Here is a 19,031-nt window from a genome sequence, read left to right as displayed (position 1 = left end):
AGTGTAAGATGTAAGACATTCTGAAATATAAGATGGAGTGAGATTTTTTAAGGCTTTGTAAATCATAAGCAGTATTTTAAAGTCAATTCTGAATGACACAGGTAACCAGTGTAGTGACATCAAAACTGGAGAAATGTGCTCGGATTTTCTTTTCCTAGTTAAGATTCTAGCAGCTGCATTCTGCACTCGTTGCAATCGATTGATGTCTTTGTTGGGTAGTCCTGAGAGGAGTGCGTTACAGTAATCTAGTCGACTGAAAACAAAAGCGTGAACTAATTTCTCAGCATCTTGCAATGTTATAAGAGGTCTAACTTTTGCTATACTGTATTTCTTAAGTGAAGAAATGCTGTCCTAGTAATCTGATTAATATGTGATTTAAAATTCAGGTTAGAGTCAATGATTACCCCTAAATTCTTTACCTCCATATTGACTTTTAATCCTAATGGATCAAAGGAGGAATTGTCTGAATCAAATATAAAATGAGAATATGAAAAGTGCAAAATTGATCTTTGGGCTCCAGGGATTGAGCCAGACATTGCAAATAAATAATGTACAAATAGCAAATCATGCTCTCTACTGGAAATGCAGTAAAATCACTTAATCTTTTTTTTTTTTAAATGCAGTAATTTTTTTAATGGAATAAAATCCATTTAGCGTTCAAATTTGATGATGTTATAAAACTGTTTTGTTAATCTAGAAGTCAGTCTTTAATAGTACAGTCCTTTTATTAAATATAGTTTCTTTTTTGCATTTCTATTGCATATATTTTTTTACATTGTATTTACATTATATTGCATTTTACACAAATATATGAAAGCATAATATAATGCAATATTTTTCATTTCAGTGAGGATTAAATGTAGAGAGCTAGTTAAGAAAATTGCCATTTACAAAAACAGATTGGCAATCCAACTACCAGAGAAAATCCTGATTTATGAACTGTACTCCGATGACTCCACAGATATGCATTATCGTGTAAAAGAAAAAATCTGCAAAAGATTTGAGTGCAGCCTGTTGGTTGTTTGTTCACAACATATCATTTTATGCCACGTAAGTTATACGAGTTTTAAGAAAATATTCCTGAATGTGTTTGTATTGTGTTATTGAGACAGAGATTGTTATATTTCTAAATACTAATACTTTAGAAACTCCTTTGATTTACATAAATATGTCAAAATGTTGATGATATTAAATATTGTAGCTATATACAACACCTTAATGTCACAATTTGGACAGCTTATTGATGATGATTCTTTAAATGGTTTTAGGAAAAAAGGCTCCAGTGTTTGTCATTTAACAGTATTAAAGAGAGAGAATGGCTTATGGAATCCTTAATCCGTTACATAAAAGTCATTGGTGGTCCACCAGGAAGAGAAGGTCTTTTGGTAGGCCTAAAAAATGGAGCCGTAAGTAACTGTCAAGTTATTTCTACTATGCAGTTGAATAAAAATGTCACATTCTTTCTTGATTTTAATATTTTAAGCTTTATATATAAATATGAACAAAGTTTGTCAATATGGTGTTTTATTATTATAATATTAACATTTAGCAGTGTTAAAGTTCTAATGAATCATTCAAAAACACCTATAATTATAGAATTGCATATTATCATAGCATTTGTTTTATGATCATGAAAAATGTAAAAAAAAAAAAAAAATGTCTGTGATTTAAAGCCTGGTTACAGAAGCTCACGTCTTTCTAATATTTCTTGCATAAATCAACATCAACATATTAATACTGCAAGACTTTTTTCATCAGTAAAAAGTTTAACTGGTTTGTGTTTCTTTAGATTCTAAAAATATTTGTCGACAATCCGTTTGCCATCACACTGCTGAAACAGGTGACATCTGTGCGCTGCCTGGACATGAGTGCATCTCGGAATAAATTAGCTGTAGTTGATGAGCATAACACATGCCTTGTCTATGATATTCGTACAAAGGAGCTGCTCTTCCAGGTACAGATTGACTGCTTATAATGAATAACTTTGACATTATTTTTTATTTAGCAAAAAAAAAAAAAATCATGCAAACTGGAAATGTCTAAGAAACACATGAGACAAGAACATATGCCCTACTTAAGGGCTAATATGCTTTCTCTGAGTTTCCAGTATGTTTATAATTGATGTTACAGGAAAGGGCCCTTGTAGTAATCAGTCACTGCCTAGGAGTCCAAAGGTTAAGAAAAATCACACAGCTATTAACTGAAGTGACCATAGGGAAAGGCGCTCAAAAGGGAGTACTGAAACTACTAATAAATGAAACAGAAACAAATCCCTGCTGCTTCTCTGGTCTTGAATATCCTGTCCATTTGTAGGTATCCATTTATCTACCACTATACCACACCAAAGCACTCTCTTTCTCACTTTCCATTCCTGCTCTGTTCTCTCCAGATCTTCACCTCACTACTTTTGGCCTTTTGAGCATATATTCCATTCTTCACGTTGCTTCATTGAATATTCCAGGGGTGCTGAGATGCTTTAATCAGTTCTTCCCAACTACTCTGGCCTGGTCATCTCTTTGTTGGCTGCTTCCCAACATGTCTGAGCCTTTTGTCGTACTTACTTTCCCTGGCAACTTCCACGGTATTCCTTGTATTAGACAGATGGCGCAATTCCATGTGTTCCCTTCTGAAAATGTTTATTATCTAGTGGTCAAGAGGCATTGCCACCTCTGGCATTTCCTCCCAAGCCTCACTTTTCTTTAGCCAGCTAAGCACCCATTCAAATAGGCTATATTTTTGTAAAACTGAAATATTTTATGATGGTCTTTTAAAATAGCATGTGCAATCCACTCAAGCAGTGAATACCCAAAGGATGTGAAACTCCATCTCCTGGATATGTGAAACAAGAGTACTGACTGCTGTGCCTCCAAAATAACTTTGTAAAAGTAAAACTTTTTATATTATAGTATAGTAAGTCAAATACATTTGGAAAGTCTTTATTCCTTTGGGAGCTGCCAGTTCAGTTTAATTTCTTTGCTCTGATATCCTATGCACATACTCATCAAGACTGATAATCGGACAAAAGGTATCTTAAACCCAGCTAAGTCTAGTAAGCCTCTTATTTTTGAGGGCACCTTGGCTGCCTTTCTTCAGCAATGATTATGTGTCTCTTTCTCCTTATTTCCTTGTAATCCATGCATTGCAGGTTGTAGTTTGTCACTTTTGAACTTTTAACTAGTAATATTTTATGAAAGTAAAATAATATCTTTAAAACTTTGGCAGAGCCGTGCTATATTGAAAATCATCTCTTAATGAAGCAGCCATTGATAAACATAATTGTTTCATTTTTTTCCCCCATTTCAGAATTCATTTTATTCCATTTTTCTTACGTATTGGTTAATGTAGCTCATAACCAAGGAAAATGTCCTCTTTAGTGTTACATTTTTTCTCAAAAAGCATGTAAAAAAACATTACATTTTTTGGCTTGAAACATTTCATTTTTATTAAATCTCATCTTTCTAATGTAAAATGTGCAAAACAGTAAAAGTACAAAGTCAGAAGTGGAGAAAGTATAATAATGATACAAATAATATAAATAATGAATAATATTAATATGAACAACACATGTGCAAGTGACACAGGAGTTAGTTTCCAATTCCCAGAATCACTTTCAGTTTCACTGGCCATTTCAATTTCACTGCCTGAAGACAGATTCACTTCATCATCACTGCTGATGACAGGCGTTTCTTAAGAGACACCATTATGAGGCTAGAAGAAGACGCATCTACACCTCTGCCTGGGTAACGCTCTGGCCTGACACTTACACAAGATGTGTCTACACGGTTGCCCGAGTAATGCTCAACACTAATGCTGTTGGCACTTTTAAAGCCCAAGTTTTACGCAAGACGCGTCTATACAGTTGCATGCTTGACACTCGGGAATAACTCTTTTAGAACTGTTTTTTACAGTCCATGTGACGCTCCGGTCTAACGCTAAGGTGGTTGATACAAAAATAATTTCCCAGGATGCTATGCGTACAGTGGAAGAAGGAAGGGGCAACATTTTCAATAAATAATACATTGATTTTTCATAATATTATGACCATTTTTCAAAATCTTTGTAGTGTATAGAATGCTTATGTTTTAAAAAGCATGTTTTATGCTTCTTAAGTTGATAAGACGTCCATGTGCAAGCAGAAAAACTGATGTCTATTAATTACTGTATTTAAGTCAAAGTTTATTGTGGGTCTGATTGGTGAAAAAAGCATGCACAATGCATTTTTTTTATATAACTAATGGTCCAATTGGGTTATGCACCAGAAATAAAAACATTTTGACTCTGAGTCAGTGCAGCACTGCTGAACTTTAAAATGCCATTCAGTCCATCAAGTTTGTTTGGTTAGTCACTAGCTAAGCTGTTCCAATATCTCAATCAGATTCTTCTTAAACGTTGCCAGGGTTTCTGTATGAACTCCATGTCTCAGTAATTTGTTTAAGAGTCCCACAACTCTTTGTTTAAAGAAGTTCTTCCTGCCTTTAGTCCTAAATGCATTTCTCCTTAATTTCCACTGATGTGCATATGGTGCTTTGGAACTCTCTAGTTTGTATCAATTAAGTTGAAAGAATTCTTCTGGATGTACTTTATCGATGTCTTTTAGAATTTTGAAAACTTGAATTAGGTCCCCTCTCAGTCTCCTCTGCTCGAGACTGAACAAGCTTAATTCTTTCAATTTGTTAGAGGGCAACATGCCTTTAAATCCTGGGATGTGCTTGGTTGTTCTCCTCTGTGCTACTTCAGTGTTTAATGCGCCTTCCTGTGTCAAACACCTCTGTTTGAACTAAATGCTCCAGTCAGGAACGCAAACCTTTTCCAGCAAGTAGCTTTTGAGCTCTTTTTTAAATGGTTCATTGGAAAAATAGTTTAGTGCTAGTGTTTTAGTTTCCTAGAGAAATTCCTGTGTCAGCAATATTCTGGTTCTTTCAGAATCCACTACAGTGTGCTGCCGTGAATTCAACAGTTGATGTTGCCACTTCACTATGTAGGGTGAAGGCTGGCAAGATGATATGTAACTGGTTGAATGAGTGTATGAGTGTAAAATTGCAAGATTAACATTGGTCCTTTGCATTTAAAAACTCCCAAGTGTCACTCATAGTAGCAGAGTTCTTTTTTAGTTCAATTGACTACTAAGGTTTGGGTTTTGATGCTTTCTATTGAAATAAGTGTTAATTTATTCTGACTCTCTTACACATTTTTGCAGGGAAGGTACAGCAACTAGCAGGATTTAAATTACATCTGGGAGATGGCTGGGTGGTAGAGCGGGTGGGGGCACAACTTACTGTAGGTTATGTTAGTGTGACTGAAGCATGCTTAAAAGAACTACACAGCATATTAACGTGTATTTGCTTAGTTTCAGGGCCATGCCATTTATTTCAACTAGATTATTTAAGAGTAAATTTCTTTGTTTAACCCCATAAAGGCATTTTCTGATGATTAATAGTTATTTGCCCTTCTCTCCACATCACTTAAGTATGATTATGTTTAGAACATTGTGAATTGAGAAATATTTATTAATTTAGCAAAGATGATGTATCATACAGCACTAATGGAATTGCACTAAAGGATTCAGTATGTGAATAGCATCTGTGCCAACAAAATAATATTAAACAAGCATGAGACTTTTAATGTACTGTATGTGCTTATGGAACAATATTGTGTTAAATATTTTCCCTATTTACCCTTTTCTGTCTTCCTCTGTATAGGAACCAAATGCTAATAGTGTGGCCTGGAATACTCAATGTGAGGACATGCTGTGCTTCTCAGGCAGTGGCTATCTGAACATCAAAGCCAGCAATTTTCCAGTTCACCAGCAGAAACTCCAAGGTTTTGTGGTGGGCTACAATGGTTCCAAGATTTTTTGTTTACATGTCTATTCAATGTCTGCAGTTGAAGTTCCTCAGGTAAAGAAGATCACCTTTAGTTCTCATTTTTACAAAAATACAGATAACTTTTCCAGTTACTTTTCCACTAATTAATTCAAATTTTGAAATTAAGGGTCACTCCTGAGTTTGTGTTGCTTTTTTTTATAAACCCCAGCAGCGTTGTTTCTGTTACCAATGTATCACATGAAGTTTATTGTCCTGTCACTCGAGTAGTAGTTTTTTTTTTGTTTTCTTCTGTTGGCCATGTTTTATAAGAAACATGGCATTGAGAGATTCCTGCTGCTTGAACAGATTCTAAACATTGTCAGTTCTTGATATTGCATCTTGTTGGTTGTGAAATTCACAAGCAAATTTAGCTTTGCCTTTTCATTGGTCTCAAACTCCAGTCCTGGGGTGCCACAGTGGCTGCAGGTTTTCATTCTGACCCTTTTCTTAATTAGTGACCTGTTTTTGCTGCTAATTAACTTCTTTTGAATTCATTTTAATTGACTTGTTCTTGAAGACTCTGACCCCTCAATTGTTTCTTTTTCCTTAATTAGCAGTCAAACAATAAAGAGATATAAAATGAGCCAAAACATGACCAGCAAACTGTGTCCATCACACAATATCTGAAAATAAAGAAAGATGAAAGTCTCAGGGATGCTCATCTGCTTAGGTCCACAAAACATTTTAATAGTGCTCTTAGAAAAGAGAAAATCAATAATTTTGGAAATGTCTGCCATCGAGAGCAGCAACAATCCATGGAATTAAAGAAAGGGTTTTATTAACAGCAAGACACAACGCCTAATTAAGCAACTTGTTGGAGTTTGAGGCCCTGACTTAGTTGGTCTTCTGTTGGCTCACTCACTTCACGTTTCATTTCTGTTTGGGTGCCATTTAAGGAAAGAAATGAAGCAATTCAGAGGAACGATGAAGAGATCCAGGGGAACAAATCTTAAAAAACAAGTCAATTAAAATGAAACAAAAAGGAATTAATTAGCAGCAAAACAGGTCATGAATTAAGTAAAGGGTTAAAATGAAAACCTGCAGCCACTGCGGCCCTCCAGGACCAGAGTTTGAGAACGCTCCTCTGTATCATAGCACCATCATGATGAATTTTTTGCCTTAATAATCCAAAATGCTATTTTTGATTACTGTAATTGGTTTGTAAAGTAAACTGGTTACCATATTCCAAAATTATCAATTCATTGAACATGTAATGAGTTGTAGAGAGTCTTTATATCCTAAAGTGTGAAGTATTGTTTTAAACTCAATCAATATTAAAAGAAACTTAGAATGAACAAGCAACATTTGTGATATAGACTGTAACAGGTGTTAAATGAGATAATAACAAGTTAGACAGTGTGCACTTAGTGTAACGTTCAGGTGTATTCGGCGACTAAGTTAACTAATATAAATGTTGGAGCATTTCCCATATTTTGTTTGCAGTACTTAATCAGAGAGTTAGCTATTACATTTTTACTTATTAAATATTTTTGTAACAATGTGTCATATTCAGAAATAATAGCGGTAGAAGAATGCAATTGCATATGATAGTAGTCTACATTAAATATATGTTTTTTAACAGTACTTTACAATGGAGTTAAAAATGGAGCACAAATCAGCATATTATGTGGCTCAATAGCTTTTATACAATTCAAGTGATCTGAAAAGGTCATCAATTGATGTGTGTTAGTAGTGGCAGGTCTGTGACTAACTGTTGCTCAATTTTCTTAAACATAACATTTGTTAAAGTATACCCAATAGAGTAGTAACCAGTGATTAGTAAATGAAAGTATCAGTTAATACAAAATTACTAATACTAGCATAAAATCACAATCAATAATACCCTATGAAAGGAGAAAAGTAACTAAAATATGTTCCCCCATCTAGCTATTAAAATATTAATATAATAATTATTTATATATTTGTTAAAATTATATAAATAAGAACTTGGAAAGGAAGTGATGAGTTGTGTGATGGGAATACGAAAGGTGAGATTTATGTTAAGATTTTACTTGCAGTCTGAAGATACACGACAGCAGAAGCAAGTCTTTGGGTATGGATAAATCGTAACGCATGCTCAGTCTGTTGTACATTCTCATAAACCGCTGAGTATGTAGCACCGTCCAAACTGTAATCCTGCCCTTTCCTTAGTATTAGTAGCCAGCGTGGTCCTTGTTGCATGCAATATACTTTGAAACACTAAACAAATTCGTAGTTGAATTCACACAAAATGTTTCTCCATGTAAAGACAGATGAGTTTGCAAATTCAGCAATGCTTTTCAATGGGAGATTTTGAACTTTCAAAACTTTGTATAGCACAATCTGTTCAAGACATCTCAATGAAAACGGAACTGTTCCATCAAATTTACTTGAAGAATAAGATGGTCATATTTCTGGGAGATTTTGAACTTTCAAAACTTTGTATAGCACAATCTGTTCAAGACATCTCAATGAAAACGGAACTGTTCCATCAAATTTACTTGAAGAATAAGATGGTCATATTTCAACAAAATCGGTGAGTTGTTTCATGTGGATGGATGGATGGACGGACGGGCAGGCAGGCAGGCAGACATGACTATCACCATAGTTGCTTCACACTTTAAATGTCATCACATCTATAAATGACAGGTTTTTACACTAGGAATTTAGAAAGAAATAACATATTAGGATCAAAACCTCTGCATTTGGCGTGGGCTGTTTAGATTGTGTGAAGGACAGCCCTCATCCTTACCTGGGTAGGATGCCCGGGATGGAAGGACCAAGGGAGTGTGCACAGGGCATTATCTCCCCCGGAACACTAAATGGCAGCCCCTCCAGGGTTTTAGCGGTGTGTCGGATTGTCACAGGGCAGCGTGGGACATGGAGTTATTGGACTCAGCCCTGTTGGATTTCGTGGGAGCCACTAGGGCATGCTGCAGGGACTGGGGAGCACTACTTCATGCTTTCGCACCATGTCTATGGAGCACCAGAAGTACTCCCGGTTGTGAGATTAAAGGAGCTGCCGGCCTCACGTGAGTCAGGAGAAAGGTCAACAATGCTTGTGGGTAGGAGTAGAGGAGGCAGTGAACAGTGAGTGAAGGCATGAAAGAGTTGTGCTATACAGTGCTTTATTGTGCTTGTGGCTATGGTAGTAAAAAACACACAATAAAAGACTCTTTGCCTTTTAAACTTGTTTTGCTTGTGTTGGGTGTTTGGGGAAGTGGATCGCCCCCTTGTGTCCACAATGGATTTGTAGGAGGCCACGGTTACCAGCTGAGGGCTCTTTCTGGTGACTGTCCCTAAAGTGGATAAGACCAGTGCCTCAGAATTGAAACACCAGATTAAACTCTTATTAGGATAAGGGACTAAATGATGCCTTAATGATAGCCAATAGCTAAGTCACTTGTTTGTTTATAACATTTATATTAAAGTAGCAGAGTAACTTACTAATATACATTTTTTCTATAATTCAAGTGTATTTAAGTACATTGTAATTGTCTTGCTCATAAATAAAACACAGTATACTGCTGTATATTTTTAACTTCTTCTTCGGCTGCTTCCATTAGGGGTCACCAACATTGGATCATCTTTTTCCATAGCTTCCTGTCTCTCTACATCTTCCTCTGTCACACCCATCACCTGCATGTCTTCCCTCACCACATCCAAAAGCCTCCTCCTAGGCCTTCCTCTTTTCCTCTTACCTGACAGCTCCATTCTTAGCATCCTTTTCCCAATATACCCAGCATTTTTCCTCTGCACATGTCAAACCAACACAATCTCACCTCTCTGACTTTGTCTCCAAACCGTTCAACCTGAGCTGACCCTCTAATGTCCTCATTTCTAATCCTATCCATCCTCGTCACACTCAATGTGAATCTTAACATCTTTAACTCTGACATTTCCAGCTCTGTCTCCTGCTTTCTGGTGTGTGCCACCGTCTCCAACCTGTATAACATAGCTGGTCTCACTACCATCCTGTAGACCTTCCCTTTCACTCTTGCTGATATCTGTCTGTCACAAATCACTCCTGACACTCTTCTTCACCCTGCCTGCACTCTCTTTTTCACCTCTCTTCCACAATCCCCATTACTCTGTACTCTTGATCCCAAGTATTTAAACTCATCCACTTTCATTATAATATGCTATTAAACTCAAATTTAAACATTTATTTCCAAATAAGTGGTCAGTTCTTTATTACATTTTAGCCTTGTAATGTGGGATAAAGTGTGTGTTGATAGTTTCCAAAGCTGTAATTCATTTGTAAATGGGCAATTTTCCCAGTATTAAAAAAACAAAAAAAGAAAAGCGGATTTACATATATCTCTTGTAACTAGTTTGTTAATGTTTTAATGCAGTGTTCCATCAAGACATGATTAGGGTATGTTTGAAGAGTGTCTGTGTAGAAACATCAGATTTTCTCCAGAAATTAATGTTGATGTGCATTAATTATTACTGTGAGCTGCTGTTCAGCTTTTTAATGTTTTAACACTCAATCTCTATATGCTGTACTGCTTTTCAAGCCTTGATATGAATTCTTTTGCAAAGCATTTTAAATTGCAGTGCACACACCTGGTAACTTATTTCCAAGTATTACTATAAATCTTCAAAGAGTTTGTGTCTCCTCACAGGTGCTTGTTTAAAGAGTTCTTTTGGTCTCTAGTACTGCCATTTTCTCTTACTGATTTCTGAAATTTGCTTTCTTTTAAAATAACAGTTTTCCTAAGTGCAGGTAGAGTGATGACATACTTAATGTTGTTGCCACTCAGTTTCAGGGGGCAGGACATCTCAAACACTTTGTGTTTGACGAGAGTGCATGTTCTCCCTGTGTTGACATGCAAATCACAATTACAGTGCATCCGGAAAGTATTCACAGCGCGTCACTTTTTCCACATTTTGTTATGTTACAGCCTTATTCCAAAATGGATTAAATTTATTTTTTTCGCTCAGAATTCTACACACAACACCCCATAATGACGTGAAAAAAGTTTACTTCAGATTTTTGCAAATTTATTAAAAATAAAAAAACTGAGAAGTCACATGTACATAAGTATTCACAGCCTTTGCCGTGAAGCTCAAAATTGAGCTCAGGTGCATCCTGTTTCCCCTGATCATCCTTGAGATGTTTCTGCAGCTTAATTGGAGTCCACCTGTGGTAAATTTAGTTGATTGGACATGATTTGGAAAGGCACACACCTGTCTATATAAGGTCCCACAGTTGACAGTTCATGTCAGAGCGCAAACCAAGCATGAAGTCAAAGGAATTGTCTGTAGACCTCTGAGACAGGATTGTCTCGAGGCACAAATCTGGGGAAGGTTACAGAAAAATTTCTGCTGCTTTGAAGGTCCCAATGAGCACAGTGGCCTCCATCATCTGTAAGTGGAAGAAGTTCGAAACCACCAGGACTCTTCCTAGAGCTGGCCGGCCATCTAAACTGAGCGATCGGGGGAGAAGGGCCTTAGTCAGGGAGGTGACCAAGAACCCGATGGTCACTCTGTCAGAGCTCCAGAGGTCCTCTGTGGAGAGAGGAGAACCTTCCAGAAGGACAACCATCTCTGCAGCAATCCACCAATCAGGCCTGTATGGTAGAGTGGCCAGACGGAAGCCACTGCTTAGTAAAAGGCACATGGCAGCCCGCCTGGAGTTTGCCAAAAGGCACCTGAAGGACTCTCAGACCATGAGAAAGAAAATTCTCTGGTCTGATGAGACAAAGATTGAACTCTTTGGTGTGAATGCCAGGCGTCACGTTTGGAGGAAACCAGGCACCGCTCAACACCAGGCCAATACCATTCCTACAGTGAAGCATGGTGGTGGCAGCATCATGCTGTGGGGATGTTTTTCAGCAGCAGGGACTGGGAGACTAGTCAGGATAAAGGGAAAGATGACTGCAGCAATGTACAGAGACATCCTGGATGAAAACCTGCTCCAGAGCGCTCTTGACCTCAGACTGGGGCGACGGTTCATCTTTCAGCAGGACAACGACCCTAAGCACACAGCCAAGATATCAAAGGAGTGGCTTCAGGACAACTCTGTGAATGTCCTTGAGTGGCCCAGCCAGAGCCCAGACTTGAATCCAATTGAACATCTCTGGAGAGATCTTAAAATGGCTGTGCACCGACGCTTCACATCCAACCTGATGGAGCATGAGAGGTGCTGCAAAGAGGAATGGGCGAAACTGGCCAAGGAGAGGTGTGCCAAGTGTGTGGCATCATATTCAAAAAGACTTGAGGCTGTAATTGCTGCCAAAGGTGCATCGACAAAGTATTGAGCAAAGGCTGTGAATACTTATGGACATGGGATTTCTCAGTTTTTTTATTTTTAGTAAATTTGCAAAAACCTCAAATAAACTTTTTTCACGTTGTCATTATGGGGTGTTGTGTGTAGAATTCTGAGGAAAAAAATGAATTTAATCCATTTTGGAATAAGGCTGTAACATAACAAAATGTGGAAAAAGTGACGCGCTGTGAATACTTTCCGGATGCACTGTATATGGTTGTTATATGGTGGTTGGTGACTCTTGTTTGGCCTTGCATGCATCTGCATGTGTTTGTGTAGGGGTGTGTGTGTGTGCGTGAGTGAATGTACCCTGTTAATGAAAGTCATTCCATCCAGGAAAGGCTGATCTTGCTGCAACCCTGTAATGGAAAAACCTGCCTTATGAAAATGAACAAATGGATTTGTGTTGCCTGTGTAATGGTGTTTTCTACCAATTTTGCCCATATCTCGACTTATCTGTTACCTGTTTATCTATAAGTTGCTTTTCTTCTGTCTTCAGATCTGTAAATGTCAATGCAATAGGCACATATGTTGTACAAGCATCTGGATATGCCTTGACATCCAAAAAATTGTGTGAATTCCAAGCTACAGTAAACTGTGGGTGTTATAGTTGAAGATCTTGTACATCTGACAGCTTTCAGTTAAATCATAATTTAGTACTAAAAGATGTTATATAATGTGTGTAAATGATGGAGAGGAGCTAGTTGATCCAAATTTGAAGGTTATTTCCAACTTGACAAGGAAAGAAGGTTAAAGACGCAACATGTCAGCCACATAGGTGTCATCAGGTGTGCTGTGTACAGATCTATCTATCTATCTATCTATCATATAGCGCCTTTCATATCTATCTGTCTGTCTATCTATCTATCTATCTATCTATCTATCTATCTATCTATCTATCTATCTATGGACTTGTACAGGTTATAGATGTTTGGTTAATATTATTTGTTAAACTATTCAAACTTACCTGCAGTAAATAGAACTAAATAAGTATAGACTTATATAACTGTAATAAGTGACAAATTATTATTTTCTTATAAAATAACACATTTTCTCTACAATGTAGTCTGCCCCTATGTACCAGTACCTGGAGAAGAAAATGTTTAAAGAAGCCTACCAGATTGCTTGTTTGGGAGTAACTGACAATGACTGGCGAGATCTGGCAATGGAAGCTCTGGAAGGACAGGATTTTGAAACTGCAAAAAAAGTAAAAAGAACTAATAGAGGTGTCCCTTGATGTAGTGATGTTGAGATATTTAACCACACACACACACACACACATATACATATATATCTACATGTATCATGTATGTTAAAATAGTTTTTTACTCCTACCAGGAATCATCATCAGAGGAACATGACTTACAAGAACTCAGGCAATATATAGCAAATTAGTAGGGGAGGATAGGTGGATGTGGTGGGGAGGTGGGATTGATGAGGTGGTGTTCGAAGATTATTGGTCATAAAGTCTTATTTATTATTTGCATGTTCTTCTTTTCAAGCCTGCATATGATGGGTCCATGTCCAAATGTCTGTTAATGGCGTTTCCATTGGATAAGCACATTTCAGCCAGTTCTTTGGCACTTTTAGTACTAGCTTTGAATTTGTTAAGACTCTGTTCAAAAGAGTTCACACCCATTGTAATACCAAGGTGACTAAAAAGAATGAAAGGCTCTGTCTTTACCAACTGTTTAAAATTTGCTTGTTAAAATGTAATAAACACAGTTTCCTATTATTAAACTACTGAACATATTAAAACAATTAAGCAATATATAAATTAATGGAGATTTAGGGAAAAGGGAATTCTGTGAGATTTTTGCAAAATACAGTAGTGCTTTTTTATCACTAGATGGCGCTCACCACCTATTCTTAGTATAAGATATGCTGCTAAACTACCAATGAGTCTGGCGACATTGAGCCTTTTACACTGTTTGTTTGTTTGTTTGTTTTTTGTAGGCATTTATTAGAGTTCGTGATCTAAGGTACCTGGAGCTCATTAATAGCATTGAGGTAAGGCACTGAAACTGCAATTGATATACAGAGTGTGCAGAATCAAACAAGCCACAATTGATATGTATTTTAGTATACACGGTCTATGGACAATGCTGTTGATATTTGAAACTGGTATCTTAATCAGGCTGAGTAAACTACTTAGCATAATTTAAAATATTCTGAAAAGGGCAATATATATTTTTAACAAGAATTAGCATTAATATGCAAATTAATTAAACTGATGTAATGCAATTCTGTGAAAAATATTGCATTAAAATATTCAGTACAAGCTGGCTTTCTTGTCCTGTGAGTTTAAGACTGTGCGATACAGTACATATTGCTGAATGTAATTTAGTGTCTTAAAACAAAATCTCAGAGTTGCTTTGAACATTATTAAGGGGATGCAGAAGACACTGTGTCATATTATGTATTACATTTGTTGTAGAATCACACTAACATACCTGAATTATTCTGGAATATGCCGCATTTTGTTCTATGTACTTCTCTGACACGTTTACCTTTAGTAAGCAGTGCTCTTTTGTTAATGTGTGTGGTGTGACTGTTGATACTGTTTTTGTTTTTAATGATGCTTTATATTGCTTAATGTTTCTGCTTCTGCCAGATGTTGCTTGGAGTTTTGATCTTAACAAATGACATGTAGGCAAATGTACCAAACATGGATTGACTTACTTTTGTATTTTCAGCTTCAACATAAAATATATAAAAAGAATATAAATGTTTTCTGTTACATGCTGGCACTAGTGGCTGATTTCGGTTTGTTTTTTTTTTATTCTTAGGAGAGGAAAAAACGGGGAGAGACTAACAACGATCTGTTTCTGGCAGATGTTTTTGCCTACCAGGGGAAGTTCCATGAAGCCGCTAAGTTGTACAAAAAGACAGGAAATGACAGTCGTGCTCTCAATATGTACACAGACCTGCGCATGTTTGAATATGCCAAGGTGATTGTTGAATATCTTTCTAGCTGACTAACATTCAAAACATTTTCAACTGATTACTTAAAGTAATTACTGTATACTGAAAAGCAAACTGCTGGTACTATAAACTGGGTTAAGTGACTTTGCTTATGGATGCGTAGATGGATGGATGGAATGGTGGGTGGATGTTTTTAACTAATAGCTAAGGTAATAGTCTCACCAGCATCTATTACCTCAATAACTGGGTTTTATTTATTCATAAAATTCAATTTCGTAGAGAACTACTGGGAAATAATGAGACTAGTATTTTGACTAGATATTTAAGACAGTATTAACAATAATGATTTCTATTGTGAAAGCAGTGCAGACCACTACAGCAAAAGTCTGGCCATGAGCTGGTTTTCTGTATTAAAGGAAGACAAAAAAGTGAAACATATTACTGCACATAACTACTTTATTATATACACAGTTGAGTGCTATTTAAAGTTGCACTAAGTGATTTTACTTATGATACCATAAATACTTTGACTGCATTTGCATTTCCGTCATATCATATTTGCCACCCCTGTGACCTGGGGTTAGAACAAGGTCACCATCTATCTTATATGTCATAAAATGTGACTAAATGAGGTTGGCTTCATTAAGGGTTATCTGACTGTTAAATGTTTCTGCTCCAGTAACCCCTTTGATGGGGAGCAACCTGAGTGAACCTGGAAAATGGCTGTTAAACTGGGAGGGAGAGAAAGATCAAAATGACCTTGTTAATGTGACATGTTGACAAGAAAAGAAATGATTGTCCTGATTCTTATACATAGTATTTTCATACGTTTTTCTGTATCTCAGCTCAAGTGGCTTGTGGTTTTTTGTATAAGAATTAGAGAGTTTGCGTAGTGTGGGGGAGAATGCTGGTTATAAAATCTGAATGCTGAGTCCTCAGACTAAAAGCTTCCTGAGTATCTACCCACAGGTGGTCAGAATGATGTCATCATAAAAAACAAGAAAAGAAAAAAAGTGAAAAAGAAGCAAAACTTATGTGACTACATAGCAACCTATGGAAATTATAGTTTAGATGAATGTTGTCCTTTACAGTGTTGTAAATCACAGCAGATTCAATCTCCAGCTTTAATATGTTTGCAGACCGGAACCATTTATCACATGATGTATAAGTAAACCCATTTATTTTACAATCCTTAGACTAAATACTAAAACTATTATTTTGAAGCCTTAATTTATTTGTGCTTTAGTATCCAGGCAGGGTAACATTAAAAGTGTGTACATTTTGTCCAAAATGTTTCCAGGATTTCCTTGGCTCAGGAGACCCAAAGGATACAAAGATGTTGATTACCAAACAGGCAGACTGGGCCAAGAATATCAATGAGCCAAAATCAGCAGCAGCAATGTACCTCTCAGCAGGGGAGCATATGAAGGCCATAGAAATCATAGGAGACCATGGCTGGGTGGATATGTAAGTTTGGCTTTTTTTTAAGGTTACTTTATGAGAAGGCTATTATTGAAAACTTCCTTGTGTACAACAGTAAGACTAAATTACACATTCTTGCATTTTTTAACTATATTTAAAGAACAAATAGGGAATTGGCCTTGCTTTTTAAATGGTTTCAGCTTAGTGTTTCCTTGGACTTCCAGAAAGGTTTGCAAAGATTCCTACAATGGTTCTTAAACGTTTCCCCAGTTTAGATGTGATATAAAGCTACGGACAACTTCCAACCACTTAGGCATCATGGTGATAGGACATATGTGTGTGTGTGTGTGTGTGTGTGTGTGTGTGTACAAATATTATGCCTTCTTGTTGTCAGCACACCACAGATGCAACCCATTCCTCCTAAATGATTTTACCCTGAAAGTGGGTTTGTATTTTAGCATGGTCTGATGATGATTGTGACCACAAAGTTAGGGACCATTGCATTACTATAGTATTAGTAAGTGGGCTGGTAGTTGTAAAATGCTGTGAGTTTGCTACGTGTCTTTCATTTTTAAAAACGCCTACCCCGTTGCTTAGTATGTTCCATTTCGCAGAGTTCTCACTGGGTGTTAACTGTGCTGCTTTAAACTCCAGGAGACTATGCTGAAATTTGGTCTCCTTTGCTGTTTGCGTGGACTTCATACGTCTTCTGTTTCTGTGTGGATTTCTTTGCAGTTGCTCTTCTGTATTTCATAAACATTTATTTTAGATTGATATTTCTTAATTAACTCAGTGCAAGTGAATATGGGGTTGTGTACCTGATTTTTTTTAACAAAGTGACATTCTGTCTTAATTAGATTTTGGCATTTTGTCAGTTCCTGACAAAATAGGCTAAAGTATCTTGCAGTGTAGAAGATGTGTGCACATATGAAAAAATAAAAGGATTTAGTCCTTTCAACCTAAGCAGATTAATAGACATATTAGGTTATTATATTTGAGGACAGTTGTCTTGAATGGTAAAAGATTTCCAGCAATGTCCAGAAAACACTTCAGTTCCCTAAGGCATTAAGCGTAAATAATGGATAGATGTTGTATTGTTTAACCTTTTAGTCAATTGAGAAAGAAGATGTTTAAAAACAAAAAAATAAATCTCATCACACTAAACTAACCCCAGGTGGCAAAAATATAGTGAGACAAAAATGAATTCACCTTGCAAGCAGTAGAGAGATAAAGATTAAAAATACAACTGCAGGCAATAAGCAGTAGGGCTGGATGTTTCCTTTCAGAAAGCAGGTGCAGAAACCAATTTAGCATTAGATGGAAGATGGGAGGATTAGCAACGTTTGGCGAGAGTCACATCTATCAGGGCAGAGATGGCTGCTTAAGCAGTCTTAGTTATTAGGAAGCATTATTGCTTACATCTCAGTGCTTGTTTTGACTGGTTTGTGAAATGAAGATACAATGCAGAGCAGATATTTGTGTCAAATCGTGTCTCTTAATTTAAAGCCTGAGAGATTTCAATTTTGAGATGTTTTGTTTTGGTGGCTATCTTAACCTTAATATCTATTATACTTTGAATTGTGATAGACTCATTAACTCTTACTCATATCATAACTATAAAATATGTGCATGTATATATACAGTATTTTATAAACACATAATAAAAAATATTTTAAGAAGACACAGCTGTTTCTGTGGAATCTGCACAAATTCTGAGAGTGCCAGCTGGCACATAAGCAAACTATCACTTGCCTTCATATTCCCACTGTTTCCTATTTTGGGAAATTTGGTCTACTGCCATAATTAAGTCATGGGAATGGGGGGCTGCACATTTTATGCTTTTTTGTTTTACTTTGAGACATGGATAAGAAAGCTATGTCTACTGGAAAAAAGAAGTAATTGCTGGGAAGTTTTTAATCACTAAAATCACAGCTTGCTTTCTGTCTTCTCCTTCTGAACCCCCACTCCTCCCTCTGGCCAACATCCATATGAAAAGAAAAAGTGGGCATCTTACTGTAGAACGAAAAATGTTTTCTTGATTCATCATCCTTGTGTAGTGAGCTCTTATTTAGTACTTGCTGAAAATTACAGAGCAATGTATAAAGTGATGATTACCTTTAGCTTTCTGTTTTTTATTACTGTTTAATTCACCCCAAATGACTTTAAAACACAACACTGCCAAAGCCCCTGACTTGTTTTTCTCCAATAACAGCAAATAATTTGTGCAATTTTTAGGCTTACTAAACTGAAGCGCTACTGCTCTTCCTTACACCATTCAGCTTTTTATGCCTTCTAAAAGCTCCATATTGCAGTTCCTTCCAATGCCAGAATATATTGCTGTTTGAATCTTTACAAAGCCCAGTTTTTATACAAATTTGATGACAGAATTGACTTGTTGGTTCTGTTTTGTACTAACTTGTTGTGAATGGATCACTGGTCTGTAATTTGTCTACACTGATTAATTTGGGATGGTGCAGGGGTGTTGATAACCAATAAACAGACACCCAAACCAGCTTCTTCCAAAGTTATCAAGTAGGACTCTTAAATTTGCTACTTACAAAGTTCAT

At 36.6% G+C, this 19,031-nt stretch overlaps 1 protein-coding gene across 8 annotated transcripts in view; it reads left to right on the top strand.

Annotated features, from left to right (window-relative positions):
- ift122 (intraflagellar transport 122 homolog (Chlamydomonas)) overlaps positions 1–19,031 on the top strand; it is a 114,198-nt gene that overhangs the window by 50,072 nt on the left and 45,095 nt on the right. For all 8 annotated transcript variants that reach the window (XM_051921151.1, XM_051921152.1, XM_051921154.1 and 5 more), the window contains exons 11-18: positions 848–1,050; positions 1,269–1,406; positions 1,790–1,954; positions 5,700–5,897; positions 13,184–13,324; positions 14,074–14,127; positions 14,907–15,068; positions 16,343–16,509. In XM_051921151.1, coding sequence (XP_051777111.1) covers positions 848–1,050; positions 1,269–1,406; positions 1,790–1,954; positions 5,700–5,897; positions 13,184–13,324; positions 14,074–14,127; positions 14,907–15,068; positions 16,343–16,509 — 1,228 coding nt within the window. The remainder of the gene's footprint in view (positions 1–847; positions 1,051–1,268; positions 1,407–1,789; positions 1,955–5,699; positions 5,898–13,183; positions 13,325–14,073; positions 14,128–14,906; positions 15,069–16,342; positions 16,510–19,031) is intronic.

This window comes from Erpetoichthys calabaricus, chromosome 18 (genome assembly GCF_900747795.2).
Source record: "Erpetoichthys calabaricus chromosome 18, fErpCal1.3, whole genome shotgun sequence".
NCBI classification, from domain to species: Eukaryota; Metazoa; Chordata; class Cladistia; order Polypteriformes; family Polypteridae; genus Erpetoichthys; species Erpetoichthys calabaricus.
The sequence above is the reverse complement of the archived record's forward strand: the minus strand, read 5'-3'. Positions and strand labels throughout refer to the sequence as shown.